Source organism: Schistocerca gregaria, chromosome 2, assembly GCF_023897955.1.
Source record: "Schistocerca gregaria isolate iqSchGreg1 chromosome 2, iqSchGreg1.2, whole genome shotgun sequence".
Classification (NCBI taxonomy): Eukaryota; Metazoa; Arthropoda; class Insecta; order Orthoptera; family Acrididae; genus Schistocerca; species Schistocerca gregaria.
The window spans coordinates 375,558,014-375,585,533 of NC_064921.1; the positions used below are offsets into that span (position 1 = coordinate 375,558,014).

Genomic DNA, 27,520 nt, shown 5'->3' on the forward strand with positions numbered 1-27,520 from the left:
TGCCTCATTGCACACAGAAACACCACACTTACACTGAACCTTTCAAGAACATACAAGTACAAATTTTAAGTGAGAGTTTACCCTGGATGTACAAATTATTTGTGGAGGTCACACTGACTATCAACTTCAGATTTTGACATTTTGTCTTGAGTTCATATTCGAAAATCTGTGATTCCTGTGAAGAATCTAATTCCTTCACAAGTCAATCTAAGACACATATCCTTCATTTAAATCTACATTGCATCTACATCTACACTCTGCAAACCACTGTGAGCAGTATGACAGAGGGTATATCCCACTTTACCATTTGTTAGTGTCTCTTCCTGTTCCATTCACGTATGGGGCATTGGGAAAAATGTTTGTTTGAATGCCTCTGTGTGTGTAGTAATTATTCTAATATTATCCTAATGATCATTAAGTGAGTGAGATGTATGGGGTTGTAGTACATTCCTAGCGTTATCGTTTCAAGCCTGTATCTCAAAACTTTGTTAATAGATGTTCTTGGGATAGTTTACGTCTGTCTTCAAAAATCTTTTGGTTCAGTTCCTTCAGTATCTCTGTAACATTCTCCCACAGATCTAAAAAACCATTGACCATTCGCGATGCGTTTCCCTGCATGCATTCAATGTCCCCTGTTAGTCTATTTGGCGTGGGTCCTACACACTTGAGCAATATTCTAGAAACGGACATACATTTCTGAACATTTAAAGCAAGTTGTCAACATTTGCACCACTTTGAAATCTTATCTTTATGCAGCTTCTTTCAGACAGTACTTCATTATAGATAACTGAATAATATGCAAAAAGCCTGAGGTTACTATTAATATTATCTACAAGGTCATTAACACACAACATCAACAGCAAGGGTCCCAAAACACTTCTCTGGGGCACACTTGATGTTACTTCTACATCTGACGATGACTCTCCACCTAAATTAACCACTGTGTCTTCCATACTAAAAAGTCCACCACCTTCTTTACCCAAAACTGAGTCTATGTTATCATTGCATTTCATACCACTACAAATAGTATGATTTAACTGATTCCAGTTGTGACTCAATGATATTATAGGCACAGGATACTAAGTTTTTTCATTTCATGAGGCGCAAAATTTTACGTTTCTGAACATTTAAAGCAAGCTGCCAATCTTTGACCACTCTGAAATCTTATCAAGATCTCACTGAATTTCTGTGCAGTTTTTTTTTTCAGACTGTAAGTCACTATAGATGTCTGCATCAACTGTCTACAAGGTCATTAATATACAACATGAACAGCAAGGGTCCCAACACACTTTCCTGTGATACATCTGAAGTTACTTCTACACCTAAATAGATGACTCTCTATCCAAGGTAACTTATTTTGTCCTTCCTACCAAAAAATCCCCTGTCCAGTCACAAATTTCGCTTGATATCCCATAATATTGTACTTTTTATTATAAGCGTAAATAAGGTATAGACTAAAATGCTTTCCGGAAATCAAGGAACATTGCATCTTACTGACTACCTTGATCCAATGCTTTCAGCATGTCATATGAGAAAAGTGCGAGTTTGATTTCACATGATTGGTGCTTTCAGAATCCATGCTGGTTGGCATGGAGAAGGTCATTCCGTTTGTACTCTGAATATGTTCTAAGATGTTCTCAGAATATGTTCTATGATTGCCGTCACAGATATTGAATGGTAGTTTTGTCGATCACTTCTACTATTGTTCTTGTAGACAGGTGTATCCTATGCTGTTTTCGAAGAACTGGGCACAGATTTTTGTTCGAGAGATCCATGACAGATTACAGTTAGAAGATTTAGATAATTTAGCTGCAAATTCGGTATATAACCTGATAGGGATTCTATTGGGCCCTGGCGCTTTGTTCACTTTTAACCGTTGCAGCTGTTCCTCAACACCACTGACAATAATACTTATTGCACACATCTTTCCTGTGGTATGATGATTAAATTGGGATGATTCTCCCTGGCTTCCTTTATAAATGAATATTTCAAAATGGAGTTAAGCATTTCAGTTTTTTCTTTGGTATCCGCAATTTCAGTTCCTGTCTCATTTGCTATGGACTAGACACTAACTTTGGTGCCACTAAGAGCCTTTACATAACACTGGAATTTCTTTGGGCTTTGTGAAATATCATTTGACAATATTCTTGTATGGTAGTTGTTGAAGGCACAACGAATTGCTGTTTTAACAGCTTAATGCTTTTCATCTAGCATCCCTCTATCTATAGCACTACTGTTTGTTTTACACATATTATGCAGTAACTCATGTTTCTTTGGAGGTTTCCTTACAGTGACTGTATATTATGGAGGGTCCTATCCATTACGAATTGTTCTACTGGGTACATATCTGTCCAGTGCATGTTCAACTATTCTTGTAAACAGGAGCCATAGTTCCTCACTGAAGTATGATACTACTGATTTTTTGTGAAGTTTACTGAACATATATGTCTTTCTGCTTGTATCTGTTGTCCTTTGTACTTGCGTAACTATTGTTGCCACAACTGTGCCATGGTCAATGATACCTGTTTTGATATGGCACCCTCAAAGAGGTCATGTCCATTTGCAGCCATTAGATCAAATATAATTTCATCATGAGTAGGGTTACTAAATATCTGTTTCAGGTAGTTTTCAGAGAAGGCATTTAGTAATGTTTCACAGGATATCTTATTGTGTCCACCACTACCAAAACTATAATTTTCCCAATTAATTGTTGGATGATTAAAGTCTCAAATGATGATTACAGTTTGATCAGGGAACTTACATGCCAGTAAACTGAGGTTTTCTCTAAAGTTTCCGGTGACATCAGAAAATGAGTGTGTTCAGTGATAGGAGACCCAATCATTCCGATTGTTGTTCTAATCATTGATGAAGTTCTTTTGAATTATCTTTGTGCATACTATCTGGTTGTCCAGAACTTCAGTTAAAATTCGAAGGACGCTAAACAATTTCAAATTTTATGCACCACTGATCATTCTCACTGACAATCGACAATTGTACCTCGCTTTACCTTTTATATTGACCAGACTCATCTCTTCTTGAGCGTGAAGGTCTCCCAAAAAGCTTCACCTTACACTCGTCCTCACATTCCTAGGAAACGCTTGTGCTATTTGAACACCTTTGCCTTGCATAGCGAATGTGTCCCATGATCGCTTTTTAACTTGTCATGAGTAATGGTTTCACTAAGCAGTACACAAAAGTGGATGGTGCACTGTTGCTCATATTTTTGCGAATCCTTGTTCTTAATGCTCTTGACGAGCACAGCTTGACTTTAGGTGCACTCAACAATTGTAGAAAGAGAAAAAAAGATCTAACTCATATGAAGTAACAGTCACAATTCAATCTAACTGCAGGGTGAAGAGGTATGCCACGTAGTTGCATATGTTAATATAACAATGGAGTCCATAATAAGAGGCCCACTCGATGGGATTTACATTGTAACAGCTGGTTGTTACTGCTTTGCCTCTCAATTGTGGCATACTTTTTTAGACGTTCTTGCAGAAAATTTCAACACTAATATCAATACCAAGCGTTACATGGCAGTATCAATCTTCTCAAATGAGTTTTAGAACGCCAATACAAGTATGTTAAGTGTTCCATTAAAAAAATAACACTTATGTCAGTATCACATTTGATATTAGAGTTATTGTTATTAACAGTGTAACAGAATTACGTGCTTTCTCTTATATGCTTAACATAGTGATGATGTAACTCACACCTGATGAGCTAAGTTCCTTCTCGATCATATCCCTGATTATCTTCAAAGACTACTTGGTGTGAGGACTAGAAATTTCTTCAGCACACAATTTTTCGTTTTGATAATACCAAGACTTAAATTATTTGATATGGAGTAACTATAGATTACTTCTACTTCTGTCTCTATGGATTGCTTTCTGAATATTCATTGGTGGGTTGTTACCAGAAAACATTACAGGTTGAATAAAATAATTTACTTTGATTCCTATGATGGGTCTTAATAAAATTGTAAATTAGGGTCCTGACATTCCAGGTGTCCCACTGGTGAGATGGTTGTTAATAGCATCTTTATTACTTTTCAGAGAGAAAGATCTAAACTAATGACCATATTGCTAGAGAAACTTCAAATATATGGTGTAACACTTAATGGTTCACCTCATACATAACGAAATGGAAATAGAAACTACTGGTCAAGAATGAATCCTTGAGGAACTGTATTTTTTGCTTTCTATATTGAAAAAAATATAAAAAGGAAAAAACGATGGGATTCCTACAAGGAAAAGTTCTTGGTCCACTCCTTTTCCTTCTGTTAATGAATTACTACTACTTCAGATAGCTTCTTCAGTGGCATCACATGAATGAGTGAATGAGTGGACCTAACCACCAACGATAAATTCCTGGTGGTGCTGGGAACTGGACCCAGGTCTGCTATATGACAGTCATTCATGGTTACCACACACATATGGAAGTGGACTTTATACACACTTAAACTGTGATTACTGTTGCAAGACCACAAAGAAAACTTATGCATATCTAAATGTTAGTAATCATGATGCCTGTTGAGCAGAAATAACAAATCCAACTGAAGAAATATTCCAAAAGTGGCATAAAACTGTTGTATGATAATGCAATACTATTACCATCTTTAAAAATTCTGTAACTACAGCAAACATCTCCAGGAAATATTGAAAATAATAATACTGTTTGTTAGCTAATTCTGATGTGAAATGTTTTGACTATACAAGGTAGAAGGTAGAGAATACATCATACATAATTTTGAAGTATAAAACAAAATACCATGTAGGGAAACTATTAATATACTGCAAACTTCATGCACATGACTCATCACAGGAGAGTGCTATGGACTTATTTAAGATACAAAATAAAATATAGATAACATTTCCAGAAACACATAACATGTGTACTACAAAGTGAATATAACACCATACATTTTCCAGGTGGTAGGTATGAAGTATTGTTTCTAGAAAGGTACTTATATTGAATATTGAAGCATAGAAGGCAGAAATCTAATTTTGCCTAGGAAAATCATCACCAGAATAAAATGCATATTTTATCAGAATTCAATTTTTTCACATTCACTGTTTTCCATTTATTAACACATCCAGCATATTGTCACATTGCAATTACATCTTGTTCAGATTTATTTTAGCAGACAAATACCTCCAATGAGCTGTATGGCATAGTTATATTTTTTCAACTTGTCTCCACCTGCTAGGCATTACGGAAAGTTCTAACACTCTCACAATAGAGTTATAAATCCTAAAGAACAATAACAGATTGTCAATAAATATCAATTAAAAGACTGTGATAAATAATTGAGAAGTATGTGTTAGTATCAGATTTGTTTCTGAGAAATCCAGACTAACAGTTCATCAGTAAACTGGCTACTTCTAGAAATGTTATATCACAGTTGTAAATTATTTTCTTTCTGTAACCTTCTTCACAGTCAGGAGGGTGAAAATTGGGGGGATAGTCAATTATATTGACTCTTCATAAATATTGCTTTAACTTTTGGAGTTTTGAAGCCTAGTAGGAAATATCTTCTGGCTTCTCTATTGCTCATTTAATTATATTAATGTATGGCAATTTTCTTTTGTAGCAAATACTGGTACCCCAGGTATTATACTTGAGGAAACAGTTTTAAAATTGTTGACACTTCCAACTCTTTTTTAAATATCACTGATTGTCATGTTTGCTTCTGCAAATGTTGTCATCAATGACTATGTTTTACATGGGAAAACTGTTAATAGAAGTTGCATGATAAATGACGAATCCTTGTAAACAATTGTGATAACGTCTTCTGCCGTCTATATCTTGATTTAACTTTGTTAAAGACATTAAAGAGAACCTTGTTTTTATTTGGTTTGTTGTAGTATGTTTAACAACAGTTTAAATGTATGTAACAACTTCAGAATAAAATTCAGTTGTGAGTTGCAAACATATTTTTATTTCCTTTTACCGATTTCGACAAATTAATTTGCCATCTTCAGAAGCCTAAAAAAATTGGGGATATTATAAAGGTTTAGACCTTGACTACATATTTATGTAAAATATAAGAAGTATATGACAGAAACGTACTTAGGATAGGTTTAGCAGATGTCAATGTCTTCTTCACAGTGGCATACTGCCAAGATATGCCACAAAAGGTATATATTGTATGTGATTATTTTAAACACAGATTGATAGATCGATAATTTACAGTATTTGGATCACATTTACGTACACATCAAGCTTTTATACCAACAGGAAAGTATTCGCAGAGTTATATATAAAACATTTGAAAAAAAAAACCATGACATATAGTTCTAATGCATGAAATGAATGGGCTAATTTTCATATTTTATGAGAGATGCTATGCAATCAAAATAGTGTCTACTTTTAAATGCAAGTTGATTATTCATGTTTATTTAAATATTTCAAATTTTTCTTAAAGGTTCATTTTGTAGCCCTTACGAACTATAAACAAAATTTTGATGTTAAGCAAGGATGGAGAAGGAAGAGTGTGTTGAAAATTGCATTTACTTGGGTGTTTCCTGACTCCATCTATGGTTTTTCATGCATGTTGATGGTTGTACTTTTTGTGATTTATTATTTGGGCCACTGTTTTTACAAAGACTGCATATTTGCTTTATTTTCTTACATTGAAGAAGACAGGTAAGAAATGATAACGACTAGGCTGTAACAGCCTTTCCAGAGGAAAGCCTCCCATTTTACTTACATGACTCAAGGGATTTGAATTCTGCTCTGTGGTATACAACCCAGTGAATGCAACAATGAATAACCGATCATATTCACACAAATGCTATCTCTGTTTTAGAAAGAAATAGCCATAGAGATCTACCTATATAACACTAATCTTCGCAACTGTTCTATGTCAACAAAATGCACAACAAATACCATACATCTGAAGGGTGCATGATTTTCGAACAGCTGTAAATCAATCTCACGTGTGTTCCTACACACGCGTTTCTAAATATATTATCTCTGTAATGGCTTCATTATCGTTGGGTAAGTCATGGGTAAGGCAAATGGGTAATTCTCATTTCACACCAATTCCCACAAACGTGACATCATTTTGACATAATGTGAAATATCGATGACTGCATGATCGGCTATCAACTTTGTGTCAAGGAAGAATATAAATGTTATTGCTCCTCGATTCATTCGCAGCAACTTAATCTGTCCTCTTAGGTTCCTGCCTAACCACACACTCGGAAGTCACTACATATTCGGAAATAAAGAGCCAAATATTAATTAAAGGGGAGAATATGAATTTTATTGCTGTTCGTTTCAGTCGCAGCAATTAAAACAATACTCTTAGGTTCCTGCCTAACGACACCCTCGAAAAACGCCACACATTCGTAAATAAACAGTGAAATATTTGTGACAAGGAAGACTATAATGCTAATGCTCCTCGTTTCACTCGCAGAAATTAAAACTGTCCTCTTAGTTTCCTGCCTAACCAAACACCCGGAAGTCGCTACACATTCGAAAACAAAGAGCCAAATATTTGTGAGAAGGAAGAATATGAATTTCATTGTTACCTGTTTCAGTCATAGTAACATAAGCTATCCCCTTGGGTTCCTGTCTAACCACATACTCGGAAGGTAGCTAAATATTAATTTCATCCTTCGTCCACAGATCAGACTGAATGTAAATAAAATCCAAGATTGTAGAACGTAAGTTACAGAACGTGTCAACGAAGCTAACATGAAGAAAAATGCATGTAACGGCAGGCGAACTAGCAGCTTTCGACTCCAGAAACCGTGACATCATTCATTACACTACCACTTAACCAAATGATGTTTGACTCCGGTCTTTGTTATCATATTCTATCTTGAAGGCTTTTGTCGTTGATGCGTTATTAAGTGACATTTAATGATAATGATGATGTGTTTGTGATAAATTTTCATTGCTGCGTTACACTGAAACGGCATACTGCGAATTATAATACAAATTAGTTTCATTCTTAATTTGTAAGAGAACACTCTTGTGTGGAAGTATTTACCGCCGATAAACCATTACGTAAAGTTTTATTATACCAATAGTTATAATAAATTATCCAAAGAACGAAGTGTTTTTGTAAATCTCAGGTACGCGCGTATGAAGTCTTGGGAGAGGCCTGTATCGACTGCTAACCAAAGTCGATAGCCGATGATGCGGTCGTCGATATTCTGTGACGACAAACTGATGTCACATTTGCGGGAATTTTTGTGAGACGAGCGTTACCCAAGTGAAATTGTCCACTGAATTTGGCCTCACACGCAATTTTGACGCTGATTAGAATTGAAAGTACTATTCTCTCTTCGTATGTTTAATTGTCACATTATTAATATGTTGCCCTTTTCAAGTCTCAATTTCTTTTTTGTTGGAGCTATTTACTCTCTACGAGGACATTTTCATCATTGTGCCAGATGATGCAGATATCGTTTTATAGCATGTGAGAAAAGAGATACGACCTTTTCATGAGCTCCTTTTTCCTTTTTTCCCCATGAATCCACACACTAACAATATTGCTATTCGTCTATATCGAAAGAAATTAAGATCAGTGAGCACTAAACGCGCTGTAACATATTTGAACATTGTGTTGTTAATGAGTACAGCAGAGACGAGGAAGTTATCTTCGAACTGAATAATGTTACTTGACCACCTTCCCCTGGGCTCATTTTCAAATTATTCTGACCGTTCTCTGCACTATATCCATTACGAATTGTTCTACTGGGTACATATCTGTCCAGTGCATGTTCAACTATTCTTGTAAACAGGAGCCATAGTTCCTCACTGAAGTATGATACTACTGATTTTTTGTGAAGTTTACTGAACATATATGTCTTTCTGCTTGTATCTGTTGTCCTTTGTACTTGCGTAACTATTGTTGCCACAACTGTGCCATGGTCAATGATACCTGTTTTGATATGGCACCCTCAAAGAGGTCATGTCCATTTGCAGCCATTAGATCAAATATAATTTCATCATGAGTAGGGTTACTAAATATCTGTTTCAGGTAGTTTTCAGAGAAGGCATTTAGTAATGTTTCACAGGATATCTTATTGTGTCCACCACTACCAAAACTATAATTTTCCCAATTAATTGTTGGATGATTAAAGTCTCAAATGATGATTACAGTTTGATCAGGGAACTTACATGCCAGTAAACTGAGGTTTTCTCTAAAGTTTCCGGTGACATCAGAAAATGAGTGTGTTCAGTGATAGGAGACCCAATCATTCCGATTGTTGTTCTAATCATTGATGAAGTTCTTTTGAATTATCTTTGTGCATACTATCTGGTTGTCCAGAACTTCAGTTAAAATTCGAAGGACGCTAAACAATTTCAAATTTTATGCACCACTGATCATTCTCACTGACAATCGACAATTGTACCTCGCTTTACCTTTTATATTGACCAGACTCATCTCTTCTTGAGCGTGAAGGTCTCCCAAAAAGCTTCACCTTACACTCGTCCTCACATTCCTAGGAAACGCTTGTGCTATTTGAACACCTTTGCCTTGCATAGCGAATGTGTCCCATGATCGCTTTTTAACTTGTCATGAGTAATGGTTTCACTAAGCAGTACACAAAAGTGGATGGTGCACTGTTGCTCATATTTTTGCGAATCCTTGTTCTTAATGCTCTTGACGAGCACAGCTTGACTTTAGGTGCACTCAACAATTGTAGAAAGAGAAAAAAAGATCTAACTCATATGAAGTAACAGTCACAATTCAATCTAACTGCAGGGTGAAGAGGTATGCCACGTAGTTGCATATGTTAATATAACAATGGAGTCCATAATAAGAGGCCCACTCGATGGGATTTACATTGTAACAGCTGGTTGTTACTGCTTTGCCTCTCAATTGTGGCATACTTTTTTAGACGTTCTTGCAGAAAATTTCAACACTAATATCAATACCAAGCGTTACATGGCAGTATCAATCTTCTCAAATGAGTTTTAGAACGCCAATACAAGTATGTTAAGTGTTCCATTAAAAAAATAACACTTATGTCAGTATCACATTTGATATTAGAGTTATTGTTATTAACAGTGTAACAGAATTACGTGCTTTCTCTTATATGCTTAACATAGTGATGATGTAACTCACACCTGATGAGCTAAGTTCCTTCTCGATCATATCCCTGATTATCTTCAAAGACTACTTGGTGTGAGGACTAGAAATTTCTTCAGCACACAATTTTTCGTTTTGATAATACCAAGACTTAAATTATTTGATATGGAGTAACTATAGATTACTTCTACTTCTGTCTCTATGGATTGCTTTCTGAATATTCATTGGTGGGTTGTTACCAGAAAACATTACAGGTTGAATAAAATAATTTACTTTGATTCCTATGATGGGTCTTAATAAAATTGTAAATTAGGGTCCTGACATTCCAGGTGTCCCACTGGTGAGATGGTTGTTAATAGCATCTTTATTACTTTTCAGAGAGAAAGATCTAAACTAATGACCATATTGCTAGAGAAACTTCAAATATATGGTGTAACACTTAATGGTTCACCTCATACATAACGAAATGGAAATAGAAACTACTGGTCAAGAATGAATCCTTGAGGAACTGTATTTTTTGCTTTCTATATTGAAAAAAATATAAAAAGGAAAAAACGATGGGATTCCTACAAGGAAAAGTTCTTGGTCCACTCCTTTTCCTTCTGTTAATGAATTACTACTACTTCAGATAGCTTCTTCAGTGGCATCACATGAATGAGTGAATGAGTGGACCTAACCACCAACGATAAATTCCTGGTGGTGCTGGGAACTGGACCCAGGTCTGCTATATGACAGTCATTCATGGTTACCACACACATATGGAAGTGGACTTTATACACACTTAAACTGTGATTACTGTTGCAAGACCACAAAGAAAACTTATGCATATCTAAATGTTAGTAATCATGATGCCTGTTGAGCAGAAATAACAAATCCAACTGAAGAAATATTCCAAAAGTGGCATAAAACTGTTGTATGATAATGCAATACTATTACCATCTTTAAAAATTCTGTAACTACAGCAAACATCTCCAGGAAATATTGAAAATAATAATACTGTTTGTTAGCTAATTCTGATGTGAAATGTTTTGACTATACAAGGTAGAAGGTAGAGAATACATCATACATAATTTTGAAGTATAAAACAAAATACCATGTAGGGAAACTATTAATATACTGCAAACTTCATGCACATGACTCATCACAGGAGAGTGCTATGGACTTATTTAAGATACAAAATAAAATATAGATAACATTTCCAGAAACACATAACATGTGTACTACAAAGTGAATATAACACCATACATTTTCCAGGTGGTAGGTATGAAGTATTGTTTCTAGAAAGGTACTTATATTGAATATTGAAGCATAGAAGGCAGAAATCTAATTTTGCCTAGGAAAATCATCACCAGAATAAAATGCATATTTTATCAGAATTCAATTTTTTCACATTCACTGTTTTCCATTTATTAACACATCCAGCATATTGTCACATTGCAATTACATCTTGTTCAGATTTATTTTAGCAGACAAATACCTCCAATGAGCTGTATGGCATAGTTATATTTTTTCAACTTGTCTCCACCTGCTAGGCATTACGGAAAGTTCTAACACTCTCACAATAGAGTTATAAATCCTAAAGAACAATAACAGATTGTCAATAAATATCAATTAAAAGACTGTGATAAATAATTGAGAAGTATGTGTTAGTATCAGATTTGTTTCTGAGAAATCCAGACTAACAGTTCATCAGTAAACTGGCTACTTCTAGAAATGTTATATCACAGTTGTAAATTATTTTCTTTCTGTAACCTTCTTCACAGTCAGGAGGGTGAAAATTGGGGGGATAGTCAATTATATTGACTCTTCATAAATATTGCTTTAACTTTTGGAGTTTTGAAGCCTAGTAGGAAATATCTTCTGGCTTCTCTATTGCTCATTTAATTATATTAATGTATGGCAATTTTCTTTTGTAGCAAATACTGGTACCCCAGGTATTATACTTGAGGAAACAGTTTTAAAATTGTTGACACTTCCAACTCTTTTTTAAATATCACTGATTGTCATGTTTGCTTCTGCAAATGTTGTCATCAATGACTATGTTTTACATGGGAAAACTGTTAATAGAAGTTGCATGATAAATGACGAATCCTTGTAAACAATTGTGATAACGTCTTCTGCCGTCTATATCTTGATTTAACTTTGTTAAAGACATTAAAGAGAACCTTGTTTTTATTTGGTTTGTTGTAGTATGTTTAACAACAGTTTAAATGTATGTAACAACTTCAGAATAAAATTCAGTTGTGAGTTGCAAACATATTTTTATTTCCTTTTACCGATTTCGACAAATTAATTTGCCATCTTCAGAAGCCTAAAAAAATTGGGGATATTATAAAGGTTTAGACCTTGACTACATATTTATGTAAAATATAAGAAGTATATGACAGAAACGTACTTAGGATAGGTTTAGCAGATGTCAATGTCTTCTTCACAGTGGCATACTGCCAAGATATGCCACAAAAGGTATATATTGTATGTGATTATTTTAAACACAGATTGATAGATCGATAATTTACAGTATTTGGATCACATTTACGTACACATCAAGCTTTTATACCAACAGGAAAGTATTCGCAGAGTTATATATAAAACATTTGAAAAAAAAAACCATGACATATAGTTCTAATGCATGAAATGAATGGGCTAATTTTCATATTTTATGAGAGATGCTATGCAATCAAAATAGTGTCTACTTTTAAATGCAAGTTGATTATTCATGTTTATTTAAATATTTCAAATTTTTCTTAAAGGTTCATTTTGTAGCCCTTACGAACTATAAACAAAATTTTGATGTTAAGCAAGGATGGAGAAGGAAGAGTGTGTTGAAAATTGCATTTACTTGGGTGTTTCCTGACTCCATCTATGGTTTTTCATGCATGTTGATGGTTGTACTTTTTGTGATTTATTATTTGGGCCACTGTTTTTACAAAGACTGCATATTTGCTTTATTTTCTTACATTGAAGAAGACAGGTAAGAAATGATAACGACTAGGCTGTAACAGCCTTTCCAGAGGAAAGCCTCCCATTTTACTTACATGACTCAAGGGATTTGAATTCTGCTCTGTGGTATACAACCCAGTGAATGCAACAATGAATAACCGATCATATTCACACAAATGCTATCTCTGTTTTAGAAAGAAATAGCCATAGAGATCTACCTATATAACACTAATCTTCGCAACTGTTCTATGTCAACAAAATGCACAACAAATACCATACATCTGAAGGGTGCATGATTTTCGAACAGCTGTAAATCAATCTCACGTGTGTTCCTACACACGCGTTTCTAAATATATTATCTCTGTAATGGCTTCATTATCGTTGGGTAAGTCATGGGTAAGGCAAATGGGTAATTCTCATTTCACACCAATTCCCACAAACGTGACATCATTTTGACATAATGTGAAATATCGATGACTGCATGATCGGCTATCAACTTTGTGTCAAGGAAGAATATAAATGTTATTGCTCCTCGATTCATTCGCAGCAACTTAATCTGTCCTCTTAGGTTCCTGCCTAACCACACACTCGGAAGTCACTACATATTCGGAAATAAAGAGCCAAATATTAATTAAAGGGGAGAATATGAATTTTATTGCTGTTCGTTTCAGTCGCAGCAATTAAAACAATACTCTTAGGTTCCTGCCTAACGACACCCTCGAAAAACGCCACACATTCGTAAATAAACAGTGAAATATTTGTGACAAGGAAGACTATAATGCTAATGCTCCTCGTTTCACTCGCAGAAATTAAAACTGTCCTCTTAGTTTCCTGCCTAACCAAACACCCGGAAGTCGCTACACATTCGAAAACAAAGAGCCAAATATTTGTGAGAAGGAAGAATATGAATTTCATTGTTACCTGTTTCAGTCATAGTAACATAAGCTATCCCCTTGGGTTCCTGTCTAACCACATACTCGGAAGGTAGCTAAATATTAATTTCATCCTTCGTCCACAGATCAGACTGAATGTAAATAAAATCCAAGATTGTAGAACGTAAGTTACAGAACGTGTCAACGAAGCTAACATGAAGAAAAATGCATGTAACGGCAGGCGAACTAGCAGCTTTCGACTCCAGAAACCGTGACATCATTCATTACACTACCACTTAACCAAATGATGTTTGACTCCGGTCTTTGTTATCATATTCTATCTTGAAGGCTTTTGTCGTTGATGCGTTATTAAGTGACATTTAATGATAATGATGATGTGTTTGTGATAAATTTTCATTGCTGCGTTACACTGAAACGGCATACTGCGAATTATAATACAAATTAGTTTCATTCTTAATTTGTAAGAGAACACTCTTGTGTGGAAGTATTTACCGCCGATAAACCATTACGTAAAGTTTTATTATACCAATAGTTATAATAAATTATCCAAAGAACGAAGTGTTTTTGTAAATCTCAGGTACGCGCGTATGAAGTCTTGGGAGAGGCCTGTATCGACTGCTAACCAAAGTCGATAGCCGATGATGCGGTCGTCGATATTCTGTGACGACAAACTGATGTCACATTTGCGGGAATTTTTGTGAGACGAGCGTTACCCAAGTGAAATTGTCCACTGAATTTGGCCTCACACGCAATTTTGACGCTGATTAGAATTGAAAGTACTATTCTCTCTTCGTATGTTTAATTGTCACATTATTAATATGTTGCCCTTTTCAAGTCTCAATTTCTTTTTTGTTGGAGCTATTTACTCTCTACGAGGACATTTTCATCATTGTGCCAGATGATGCAGATATCGTTTTATAGCATGTGAGAAAAGAGATACGACCTTTTCATGAGCTCCTTTTTCCTTTTTTCCCCATGAATCCACACACTAACAATATTGCTATTCGTCTATATCGAAAGAAATTAAGATCAGTGAGCACTAAACGCGCTGTAACATATTTGAACATTGTGTTGTTAATGAGTACAGCAGAGACGAGGAAGTTATCTTCGAACTGAATAATGTTACTTGACCACCTTCCCCTGGGCTCATTTTCAAATTATTCTGACCGTTCTCTGCACTATATGACTAGACCACCAAAAATATAATAGGCCGAAACATTGTGTCTAAATTATTTTGGTTTCCAAATAATTTATGAAAGATTAGCTTTCACAGCAAAGCCAGATTTTACGTACCGTAATTTATTTTCGTGAGATCTCATTCGAAAGGAAACTATCGTATCCACTGACAAAGTTCTACTATGACGTGTCTCGGAAATAGCACAGGGAGCACATTGCATATTTAACTCAACCCCTTTAGCGTATTTGGGATTCATTAACAGGTGGGTAGTGTGCAGCATATCGAGACGGGTCTTTAAGTGTAAAATATTGTTCCAAAACCGAGGTGACGACAAGTCAAATACCATTTCGCCACAGTGATCATTAGAATGACGGTAACAGCTTCAATATGATTTCTACCATTTAGCCTCTACAACACGTACTAGATTCATACCTTCGGATCCAACAGAAATTTCTTCTGGTGGATTGCATAGATGAAAGATTCTTCTCGTCTTTATATCAGGCTTCAGAATTTTTACAGAACTGCCACGAGAAATTTCATTCTCTGTTGATTTCACAGCTGCAGTTCCATCTTCATTTCCAATATATTTGTACATACCTGTAAGTAAGGAGTATCTGACCTCGGTTTTGCACTTAATAAAGCGAAAAAAAAAATGTGCGCTAAAATTAATACTACTACCTTGGTGCCACAGCTATTATTTGTGCATTTTCTGTGCTGTACACAACAACATTTGCATATTTATACACATCAGCCCATGTTTATTGCATCACTCTATATGGACTTATAATAAGTAGGAAAATTAGGGGAAAACGAAATAGGTGCATACATCTTACCAGCAATCAACAAGAATATCCATATACTCAGAATTAAGTAACAATACAGTGCACGATGTTGTGAAGACAGCTTCATTGTTAAATCTGTTATTCACTAAAATAACCTAGAAAGACAGACATTTGGTTTAACAATAACGAGTAAGCGACTAATTTTTCGCTAGACCGTGAACAGAATCCCTGGTTTCTAAATATCGACGTTTTTCAAAACTTGGGTCTGAGAGTTAATGAAATATTTTTCGCCACAGAGTCACAGCTTTACTAACTTTCCGTACAAACATATCTCTAAACGACACAGTCACATATTTGGAGAAATAACTTTATACACTTTCCGCATCAGACAGTATTGTGAATACCGCCGGCGATATTGACAGCTCTTTCTTGCAGAGATGCGCGCGGTTCCACATTCCGTCACTAGATGTCTACACTGCAGTGACAGCAGAAGATCGTTGTAAACACAAGTATTCTGCTCTTAGAGGGGGAAGGGAGCGGCACTCGGGACCAATAGCGATGCGAGAGGCGGAGGCGCTGCCGGGCGACCAATAGAAGCTGAGTGAGCACGTGAACAAGGCATGGTCCGGCAGTAGCAATCGATGCCTTCGCCGGGAAGCGATTGCGTTGTGGTTAGTTGTGTTTCAGTGGTAGGCGGGAACGCGTGTGATACTTCGAAAGAACCCAGTGCATGTAGTGTTCAATTACGATAACGTAGTTTACGTTCAATGACTCAGAGAGATACAGTAATTCACCTCGTCGCCGGCGGGTAAGCTGCGTACCCGTATTTGTTTGTGTTGGTTGTTATGGTCGAAATATGTTGATAACAAAATGGTTTGTTGTTTTCTGCAGGGTGGCGGGGACAGTGGGCGCCATCGTAACATGTCCACTCGAGGTAGTGAAGACACGAATGCAGTCTTCTTCCTTCGGTAGCCATCTGCATCAGGATGTATGCTTGCCGAAGATTGCAGCTTCTAATGGTCATGTTACGTGCCGCACAATCCAGAGGCGAAATTTCAACACCCCCTTCGTTAGATTTTCGACGACACAGGTGCTTGCAATTGCACCATGTGGACCGGTGCCTGGAGCACAGGCCATGGGACTAATTCAGTGTCTGAGGTATGTTTCAGTATATCCAGCAACAGTTCTATTTAGTTGTGCGCTGCTGTATGTTTGACTTAAGTTAGAGAGAGGGGGGTTAATCATTTCTTGCTCTTCAGTATATTATCATAAGGAAGACCCCAGTTATAGAGGCATACATCTGATGAGACTTTTCTTCTCGAAATGAGAACAAGTGCATCTGTGTATAAATCCTTGGGGATTCAGATTTTCTGTTGTAGACTAAACAGTACAGTGGTTACGCTTCTTATCTCAATTTCGTGCTGCGTTTTTCTTTGATGGTTCGTGAGTTTCCGTCGTTTGACGTGCTTATTACGAATGGCAAAATGTACACAATAGCTTAGTAGTGTTGTATTGATAGTTTGCGTTCATTGCTATTTATGCGATCTGTTGTGTTGAATATTTAGGTGATTGGCATACCCTATTCGTAAACATTGGTAACACTTTTTGTGCCAAAAGACAGATAAACTGACAGTGTTGACATTTAGACATAAGCAGGACAGGGCAGGAGGGAAGCAGCAAATTAGTGCTCAGATTGGTTTTAGTTATGTGTGGACGCCCATCTCGGTTGTCGGCTACATAGTGACACCATTTTTGCGGATTGGCAGTAAAATATTGTATTTGTTACTTATTATGTTGATAGTTAATCGTGTCCTGACTTATTAAGCTTTCTGTGACTGCACTCTTGTCAGTTCGGGTCTGACACATTGTGCGCGGAATTAGTTTCTTTCATCTTTGCAACTGTGTTTTCTATACCCTATCATTGGGTTTATGCCCGCCTGCGTAGCTCAGCGGTAGCGTCACTGCTTACCACGCAACGGGGACAGGGTTCGATTCGCGGCAGGGGACCGGGTGTTGTCCCTCATCATTGACATGCAAGCCGCCGAAGTGGCGTCAACTAAAAGTACTTGTAATCCGGCGGCCGAACCTCGAAGGGGATATCCCGGCCAGTAAATGCCATTCGATCATTTTTTCATTGAGTCTATTAGCCGACCATAATACTGACACGCAGAAGCACCTGAAATTATATGCGCCACCGTCTTCAATCACAGTGGGATGTGTTCGTTTATTGTAACGTCAGCGCGTGTTTCGATAACGGCCAAGGGAGGCAAAAGGAATTAATATGGTAACCAGATAGAATCCCAACTGTTGAAGCAGGAGTATCTATATAAACATCGGCCACTGGACCATCAGTATGTGTTATTGTTGTTGTTGTTTAGTAATCACACAGCCTGCGGTGGTATTGGCATGTAATTTTGATGATGCATACTTTCAGAATAATTAGCGTGTGAACAATGCCTCACTTTTGTTAATGCAGTATGGGCAACATGAGCGTAAAGTACATGTGACTCTCTATAGGATACCGAAAAATGATAAAACAGGTTGTTTATGATAATTTGTAGGTGTGATATTTTTCATAGTAAGACGAGAACAGTGTTAACGTGTCTTAAAATTGTAACTTTTAAAACTTCATATAAGAACAAAAAGCTTCCAGCTGTACCTTTTTTTCATATTAGTGTTGAAATTGTTTAGGTAAAGACATAAATTCGCTGATTGTATCATGTCAGTACATCATCAGTCAGGTGGACATAGTCACAAATAAGGAATTAAGCAGTGTGAATACATAATCAGCATTGGAGTTAAGGGCTTAGAATTAGGGTCAGCTCCTCTTCTGAGTTATTGTAGACACTTTCAAATACAGTCGGTACGTTAATGGACATACTCAGGCGGGATGTCTCAGTGGAATATCTCATGTTAATACGACCGTCATGTGGGGTGTTGACCTCTTCACTGGAATTCGCCGTACCGTCGTACACACTGTCTTCGGTTTTCACTTTGACGCATTTAGAAAGGAAGACTCACGCATAGCAAAGAAAAGGTGCCAATGGAAAAATCCTTTGCAATTGCACGAAAAAAAGTTATCCACGTTTGCAAGCCAGCGGTGCCATGTGACCGAAAAATAAGCTATATGTTCAAATCCCCCCCCTCAGTTTTTGGACCCTCACTATAGTAACATTATTTACACTTTTGAACTTTTCTCTTGCTAAAATGGCATTCTAAGGTCACTAAAACAATTTTCCACGTTTAAGACCCAAGCCGAGATACCACGGCAATAAGTAGAAGCATAGGACGACATTAATATACGCTGAGAGAGAGAGAGAGAGAGAGAGAGACTTAGTTTATCGACAATCGCAAGATGTGCGGCGATATTAGAATTTCACCCATATTACTCAGGCGTTGTATAGACAGAATTCAAAGGATGAGGATTTCGGCAGGCAGCGGATATATTTCCACATCCAGTTTATTGGTCGCCTATGTTAGTTGCGACCTAGGGCTACTATGACCTTTCTCAGAGCAACAGTTGCAGGGACGAGTGAATTCTCCGTCGCGGCATGGTCTGTGGTAGGGTTGACGTAGTCGTGCCTGCGTCTGTGCCGCCAGTGTGCTTTGTAAAAACAGTATAACAATGGAATTGCGACGGTGCCATTCGAAACAAGAGCGTACGGCAGTACGCGACTCGAAAGTCGAGGTTGCGACCGGTTGCTGATAGAGTTCGAACACAGTGTCTTTGCTACTCGGGCTGAGGTTGTCATAATGCCATATTTAAGAATGGGAGCTATATTGAATCACGCGAAACTGATCGCGGAAGCAGCTGGGACACCTGAAGAGAGCTTCACAGATGGGCAAGTAGCTGTTGTGCGAGACAGGCAGAAGAGCCCATAGTCCTTCTAGTTAAAACTTGACCTCTGGTTTGGAGACGCTGTCCGGCGAGGAAGATACGGAACCGGATTTGGCCGGCCACGTTATCTTCAGGGGTCGCGTGAGACCATGCCAGGTCACGTGCGTAGAAGCCTCTCCTTATCTGCTCCCTCCCCTCATGCTACGGCTGTCCTGCCTCCGCCAGTAGCGATTCTGCAAGTTTTCTCGGATGAGTCGCTGGTAGGGAAAGGTGTCGCGCGTCAGATTTTGGACTGTTTGCTGTAGAAGACACGCTTCACGACAGTGGGGACCCGTTTCAAAGTAGCCTACTGGGATCACTGTGGTATTGGTACACTTCTGTCGCCACAGTTTGCTCAGTAAGGAAACGTGAAGCACTGATGTGTACATAAGAAATTTTGGTGGATTAAAATGATCTTAAGAAGGCAGGCCAGTGTTTGCGAAATGTTGATCGTGAAGGTATTGGGGCGCTCTGTGATAACTCGGGAAAGGCTACTCGCGATTTTATCCAGTTTATCGTATACAGTGTTTGACATTAGCTTTGCAGCAATAGGAAACCACGATGGGACCTTGCCTGAAATAAATTAAGGAACGTTGGCATTGCATCGATCAGTCTACACCTTCCGATGAAAAAAAAAGTTTCCGGCTGTGAAGAACTTGTAGAGGTTGCGGAATACGGGGCGCCGTCCGGAGCTATTTAGAAATTTATTACTTTCATGATTTCTTAATCTTAAGAGTTTCTTAATCATAATATACAATATTTGAAGTGGAAGCTCTACCAGTATTTGCCGGCCTCTGTGGCCGAGCGGTTCTAGGCGCTTCAATCCGGATCCGCGCTGCTGCTATGGCCGCAGGTTCGAATCCTGCCTCGGGCATGGATGTGTTTGATGTCCTTAAGTTAGTTAGGTGTAAGTAGTCTTAAGTCTATGGGACTGATGACCTCAGATGTTAAGCCCCATAGTGCTTAGAGCCATTTTTCTACCAGCATTTGTTTTTTTATTTTAAACGGAATATATAAACGTCGAAGGATTGGTACTGTGTCCGATGGGTTAGTGGAAACATTGCATAACAGACTGCATAAATGTAAAACGCTGGGTAATAAAAAAAATTGCGCTGAAACTTAGTGAGCGGGAGAGAGGTGTTAATGGTGCTCCAGTACTCAGACACATCGTAAAGTGGTTTGCGTAATGTGTATGTTGATATGCCAGTACTGTCTTTGGCAATATGGGGTAACAGGCTATACACATTCGCAAATACTCCGCAAGCCACACAGCTGGCGTTCGCAAAGGGGCACTTTCGCACCTCCCCGCACCCACCCCTCTTTACCTAAAAAATATAGTGCAGAGTTATTATTCATAACAGAATTCTCATACGCTTTTACTTTTTCCTGTAAGTTATTTCCCGTGATACCGCTAAAGCTTTTGTTTAGCAGATTGCAGCATTACATGGCGAAATGCAGAGGGTCAATGTGGTTTTAGCGATTGCTTTATAATTTATCATGGATGCAATTTCTCTCCCTCCCCGGATAGTATTCTGGGGGACGCCCATGCCCCCTGTCCTGTTAAATTTGCGTCTACTGTAAGAACCCTAATCTGATGCTGTACTCTCACCTATGCAAGGCATACGATGAAGACAATAGATTTTTTCGGACTCTCATCTTCGTATTTAGCAACAGGTTTTTACGATAATTATGCCGGATTTCTATCGAAGATTCTCATTCAATTTCCTTTAGTATCTCCGCTATTCTTAAGAGAGAACGAAGTGACAAGGTGGTTGAGCATTGGAATCCCATTAGGGAGAAAGGCGGTTGAAATGTTAGATGACATTTTTCTTCCTTCAATCACCAAACGAAATTGCCGGGCTATTTACTTGGAAAAGAATATGAACTATTCCTCTCCTCCTCCTCCTCAGGCTTGTGCTCAGTATCTAATAACGTCAGTAAGACGTTAAAGCCTAGGTTTCACCCATATGCTTTCATATGGGCTATATCGACTTTTGTCTATGCTAGTGGTATGTCTCTGCATCCATACAAATGCTATTGTGTATCCCTCAATCTATTGTAGTATAAGATATTAAATGAATATTTTGGGATGTAGTTCAATTTCCTTGTGCTTATGGATATTGACATTTGAACACTTCTAAAGAGAATTGTCATTAAATAGATAAAATGTAAATACTGTAAAAAATGAGCTCTTATTTTCAAATTAGCTCCTCGCTTTCCAACCTTAAACATTCCGTGACCCATTTGGCAATGCATTTGTCTTTCATTTGGTAGCCTGCCTGCATCCAGTTTTGTCCATCGACATAGGATGCCCGGGACTGTTCTTACCCATTTGGTCAAGTAAATTTTCAGTTTGAAAGTATTTTTGTTTCGCCCCTAAGCTGTTTTGGTGTGATAAATGTCATACATAAGTCGTTGAGTTTCCTGAAGACTCAAGGATGTACAACACTGCTATTGCGATAACTTAATTGACCACTTAAAAATGGCATTGGGACCGGTAGAGTTTGTGACAACCAATACGTTGCCATATGATCCCCGTTTGATCAAGCTGATAACAGCAGTTGCGGATTAATACGATCTCATGCAGCTGGGGCTGCATTTTAATGACATTGTTTCTGAATAGTCTTCATTCAGGAGGATCTGTGCAGGCGGGAGTTGTAACATCGAAGGGGGCGCTCGGGATCAGTGTGTCGCAGTCCCGTACCGGCTGTCCAGCGCACACAGCTTCTCGGCTGCCAGTGGCAGAGTTGTTACGCAACGCAACCTACGCCCGGCCCGTGTAACGGGGGGAGGGAAGGGATCCGCCCACGCGCTACACCGCTACGCCACAGCGCTGTTAACGCACGTCAGACGCAGCAGCCCCGCAACAAGATGGTTGTGTGTTTGGACAGTTTCCGTCCTCCCTGTGCTGCAACGTTTGTTTAGGATGAACGGCAGTGCAGTATGGAAGTTACTGTGGCACTGAGTGATTGCTCAATACTTGTTACAGAAGCAACGTGGCAAAAAATGATTCAAAGCTAATTTAAAAGTGCGCTTTGTGGTAAAAGAACTGTCAACTCCTGTACTGAATCTACTGTAATAGCTTTCAATGCTTTAGTTAGCAGCAACACGGAGATTCGTTTAGTTACAAAACGAGTACTCTGAGGTGACAAGTCATGGCATACCTCCTGATTTCGTGTCAGATCTACTTTTGGCTGGCGTAGTGATGCAACTTTACGTGGCATGGACTCAACAAGTCGTTGCAAATCGCTTGCAAAAATAATGAGCGATCTGCCTGTCTAGCCACCCATAATTGCTGGTGCAGGATTCTGTGCGCGAATTGAAACCTCGATAATGTCAATGACGCTCTACATCTACATGGTTACTCTGCAGTTCACACTTACGTGCCTGGCAGAAGGTTCATCGAACCATTTTCATACTGCTTCTCTACCATTCCACTCTCGAACGGCGCGTGGGAAAAATTAACACCTAAATCTTTCCGTTTGAGCTCTGATTTCTCGTATTTTATTATGATGATCATTTCTCCCTACGTAGGTGGGTGTCAGCAAAATATTTACGCATTCGGAAGAGAAAGTTGGTGGTTGAAATTTTGTGAATAGATCACGCGCCATAGAAACCGCCTGTTTCAGCGACTGCCACCCCAACTAGAGTATCATATTAGTTATACTCTCACTCCTATTGCGTGATAACACGAAACGAGCTGCCCTTCTTTGCACTTCTTCGATGTTCTCCGTCAATCCTAGCTGGTAAGGATCCCATACCGCGCAGCAACATTCCAGGAGAGGACGGACAAGTGTAATGTAGGCTCTCTCTCTAGTGGGTTTGTCGCAAATTCTAAGTGTTCTGCAACAAAGCGCAGCATTTGTTTCGCCTTCCCCACAATATTATCTATGAGGTCTTTCCAATTTTAGTTGATCGTAATTGTAATTCCTAGGTATTTAGTCGAATTGACAGCCCTTAGATTTGTCGTCCATAAGGATGCATAGTTGTTTAGAAACATGAACCCCATGAAAGGGGGCAAATAATCTCCAACTAGCCCAAATAACCACTTCCATTTGATGATCGGTTCAGGTGGACCAGTGGCACCTGTGCATTCCACGTTCACACAGCCCACACCATTATGGAGCCACCAGCAGCTTGCACAGTGCCTTGTCGACAACTTCGGCCCATGGCTTCGTGGGGTCTGCGTCACATTCGAACCCTGCCATCAGCTCTTACGAACTGAAAGCAGGACTCATCTGACCAGCCCAGTTTTCCCGTTTAGGCTCCAATCGATATGGTCACGAGCACAGGAGAGGCGATGCATGCGATGTCGTGCTGTTAACAAAGTGACCCGAGTCGGTCGTGTGCTACCATAATCCATTAACGCCAACTTCGCCGCAACTGGCCTCAGGATACGTTCATCGTACGTCCCACATTGATTTCCGTAGTTATTTCACGCACTGTTACTTGCCTATTAGCACTGACTACTACACGCAAGCGCCGGTGCTTTCTGTCATTAAGTGAAAGCCGTGAGCGACAGTGTTGTCCTTGGTGTGGTCAGTGCCTGAAATGTGGTATTCTCGGCACACTCTTGATAATGGGGATTCCTCAATATTGAATTCCCTGACCATTTCCGAAATGGAATGCCGCATGCGTCTAGCAACCACTGCGTTCAAATTCTAATTCCCGCCGTGTGTCCTCAGTCACGTCGGAAACCTTTTCACACTAATCACCTGAGTACAAATAACTGCCAATGTACTGACCTCTTATGTCTTGCGTACGCGATACTACAGCTATCTGTATGTGTGTCTATCACTACCCTATGACTTTCGTTACCCCAGTGTATATTCCCATAATGTGAGATGCGAGTAACGGGTTGTCGTCTGTGAAAAAATAACTCTTTCGTGTCGAGAGAACGGAACGGAAATCGAAGAACGAGAGGTAACACCTATGTAGGTCACAGCCATATACAGGGTGTTACAAAAAGGTACGGCCAAACTTTCAGGAAACATTGCTCACACACAAATAAAGAAAAGATGTTATGTTGACATCTGTCCGGAAACGCTTAATTTCCATGTTAGAGCTCATTTTAGTTTCGTTCGCCTAAGCTCAATGGAGCACGTTATCATTATTTCATACGGGATTCTCTACCTCTGCTGCTAGAACATGTGCCTTTACAAGTACGACACAACATGTGGTTCATGTGCGATGAAGCTCCTGCACATTTCAGTCGAAGTGTTCGTACGCTTCTCAACAACATATTCGGTGACCGATGGATTGGTAGAGGCGGACCAATTCCATGGCCTCCACGCTTTTCTGACCTCAATCCTCTTGACTTTCATTTATGGGGGCATTTAAAAGCTCTTGTCTACGCAACCCCGGTACCAAATGTAGAGACTCTTCGTGCTTGTATTGTGGACGGCTGTGATACAATACGCCATTCTCCAGGGCTGCATCAGCGCATCAGGGATTCTATGCGACAGAGGGTGGATGCATGTATCCTCGCTAACGGGGGACATTTTGAACATTTCCTGTAACAAAGTGTTTGAAGTCACGCTGGTACGTTCTGTTGCTGTGTTTCCATTCCATGATTAATGTGATTTGAAGAGAAGTGATAAAATGAGCTCTAACATGGAAAGTAAGTGTTTCCGGACACATGCCCACATAACCTATTTTCTTTCTTTGTGTGTGAGGAATGTTGCCTGAAAGTTTGGCCGTACCTTTTTGTAACACCCTGTATACCAAAGCAGCTATGTTATAGGAAGCCTGAAAATTCTTGTAAGTGAACATTTGTGCGAAGGGTTCTTAATCAGATGTTTCCCCTCCGATGTGCCGACTACTAATGCGCAAGAGACTGTTGTTTTCAAATAAAAGTTTGTTCAACAATGCTTTATCTCCTAATATTGCCTCGACTGACTGAACCGGATAAGGTGACTGAATTTAACATTCAAACCCGAACCACACTGCATCTGGGCACTTTGCGAAAGAAAGGATAAGTGGTGGAAACAAATCTGAACCACGCTGCATTTTGGCTTTTTGCTAAAGGTGTAAGTGGTGGAAAGAAGTTGAGGGCCTACACGGGATCGAACCCTGAACCTTCTGGATAGCAGTCTGACACTGCTCTGGTACCGAGGTGACAGTTTTGAAGTTGATTGTGCATTGCAAACTAGAGAAGCATGGGTAAATTTTAAAAATAGATATCGGAGCCGGCAAAATTTTTGAAACCTTTGACCTCAATCAGCATCAACGTTTTGCACTTTCCCAGTCCTTGGGATTCAGCTGGTACTGCATATAGCCCCACCGTTTTGTTGTTGCCAAATACCACACTCGTGGATGATCAATGGAAAGACCGCCACTGCTGGTCCATCGTATGATTGAAAGACCAAGTTACTTTATCCAAACCATGTAAGATCACCAAACTCGCTTCTAGAGAGCTTAGATGACTTTAAACCATGAAATAGCCACGCAGACCTTCGTAGATTATGCGTGTGTTATCCCGTTCAAACACGAAGTTAATTAACTGCCTTAATGTGGACTTATGTTCAGTGCGAAGGGTTTCTCTTACGAAATTGCGGCTGACACCGCAGTAGTACTCGAAGGCGAAAGCAGCACCTTCAGCAAAAACAATATTGAGGATGACTCCTTAAATTCTCTTAGAAAGACGTTCGCAGCGAGCATTTCACATAGCCTTGCTTAAGAATTGAAGGTGGTTTCTTATAACCGACACACACTCATTTCGAGGTTTTTGTTCCCCTAAATCTTCCGTGGCCCACTTACTGTGTTAGGACAGTGACTCAACGAAATAAATCGAAAAGTAACATGTAAGTTTTCATGTTGAGGAGATTAAGCCTTCTTTACGTTATCCGGCCAAACCACTTTTGATTCTTTATTAACTTTTCCATTTTTATTACATTTTTCCTTAAATTTAAGGGTATTTCACTTGTCTCATGTACCTTGCACACCAGGTAGAGTTGTTTCCCATGGCAGGCTCTACAAAGGATCTCTAAAATTCTAAGAGACTGTCGTTTTGACTTTGGTCTTTCAGTGCTCTGTTGAATTCTTCTCAAAGTATAACTCCAATCGCATCTTGACCTGTGACCTCTTCTCTTTCTATAATATTGTCCTCAAATTTGTTTCCTCTTATATAGACCCTGTTCTATATATTCCCACTGTATAGTGCCCCCATCTTTACTTAGTACTGGCATGCCATCATAGCTCTTGATGTTCATGAGCCTGTTTCTTTTTCCTCCAAAGGTCTCTCTAATTTTCCTATAGGTAGCATCTATCTTTCATTGATCATGCATGTTGCAACAGTCCTGGATTCTCCCTCTAGCCATTCCTGCTCGATAGTCTTAAATTTCCTTTTAATTTAATACTTTACAAGTATGTATTCCCTTTTGCCTGCTTCATTTGCTGCATTTTTATATCTTGTCGTTTTGTCAAAGAAACAAGAAGCTTGTCATCTAAGGATCTCTTGCAGATCTTGTCTTTTTATCTATGTGATCCTTCATTATTTCATCGCACGAAGTTACCTTTCATCTGATGATGTATGCCTTTCCCATGTTTGTCTAATGTTGCCTAACACTCTTTCTGAAACGCTCTACAACCTCTGATACTCTCCAATTATCCTTGTCCCACCTGCTTAATTGCCCACCTTTTTGCATTTATTAAATTTTAATCTGCAGTTCATAACTGATAAATTCCGGACAGAGTTCACATATACCCCTGGAAATGTCATACAGTTTAAACATGGTTTCGAAATATCTTAACATTACGTAAAACTATGTGTGTAATGGGCACGACAATGTGTTCACT

At 38.7% G+C, this 27,520-nt stretch overlaps 2 protein-coding genes across 3 annotated transcripts in view; one reads left to right on the forward strand and one right to left on the reverse strand.

Annotated features, from left to right (window-relative positions):
* LOC126320104 (2-phosphoxylose phosphatase 1) overlaps positions 1-16,340 on the reverse strand; it is a 114,721-nt gene extending 98,381 nt beyond the window's left edge. The window contains exons 1-2 of one of the 2 annotated variants that reach the window (XM_049993755.1): positions 15,898-16,340; positions 15,497-15,634 (exon numbers count right to left, since the gene is read on the reverse strand). In XM_049993755.1, coding sequence (XP_049849712.1) covers positions 15,497-15,634; positions 15,898-15,973 — 214 coding nt within the window. In that variant the 5' untranslated portion in view covers positions 15,974-16,340. Of the gene's footprint in view, positions 1-15,496; positions 15,662-15,897 lie in introns of both variants that reach the window. The other variant, XM_049993754.1, reaches the window with a different exon arrangement.
* A 10-nt stretch (positions 16,341-16,350) lies between these two features.
* The window catches only part of LOC126320130 (mitochondrial carrier protein Rim2), a 157,387-nt gene continuing 146,217 nt past the window's right edge, over positions 16,351-27,520 (forward strand). Inside the window, exons 1-2 of the mRNA XM_049993756.1 lie at positions 16,351-16,654; positions 16,738-17,004. Coding sequence (XP_049849713.1) covers positions 16,614-16,654; positions 16,738-17,004 — 308 coding nt within the window. The 5' untranslated portion in view covers positions 16,351-16,613. The remainder of the gene's footprint in view (positions 16,655-16,737; positions 17,005-27,520) is intronic.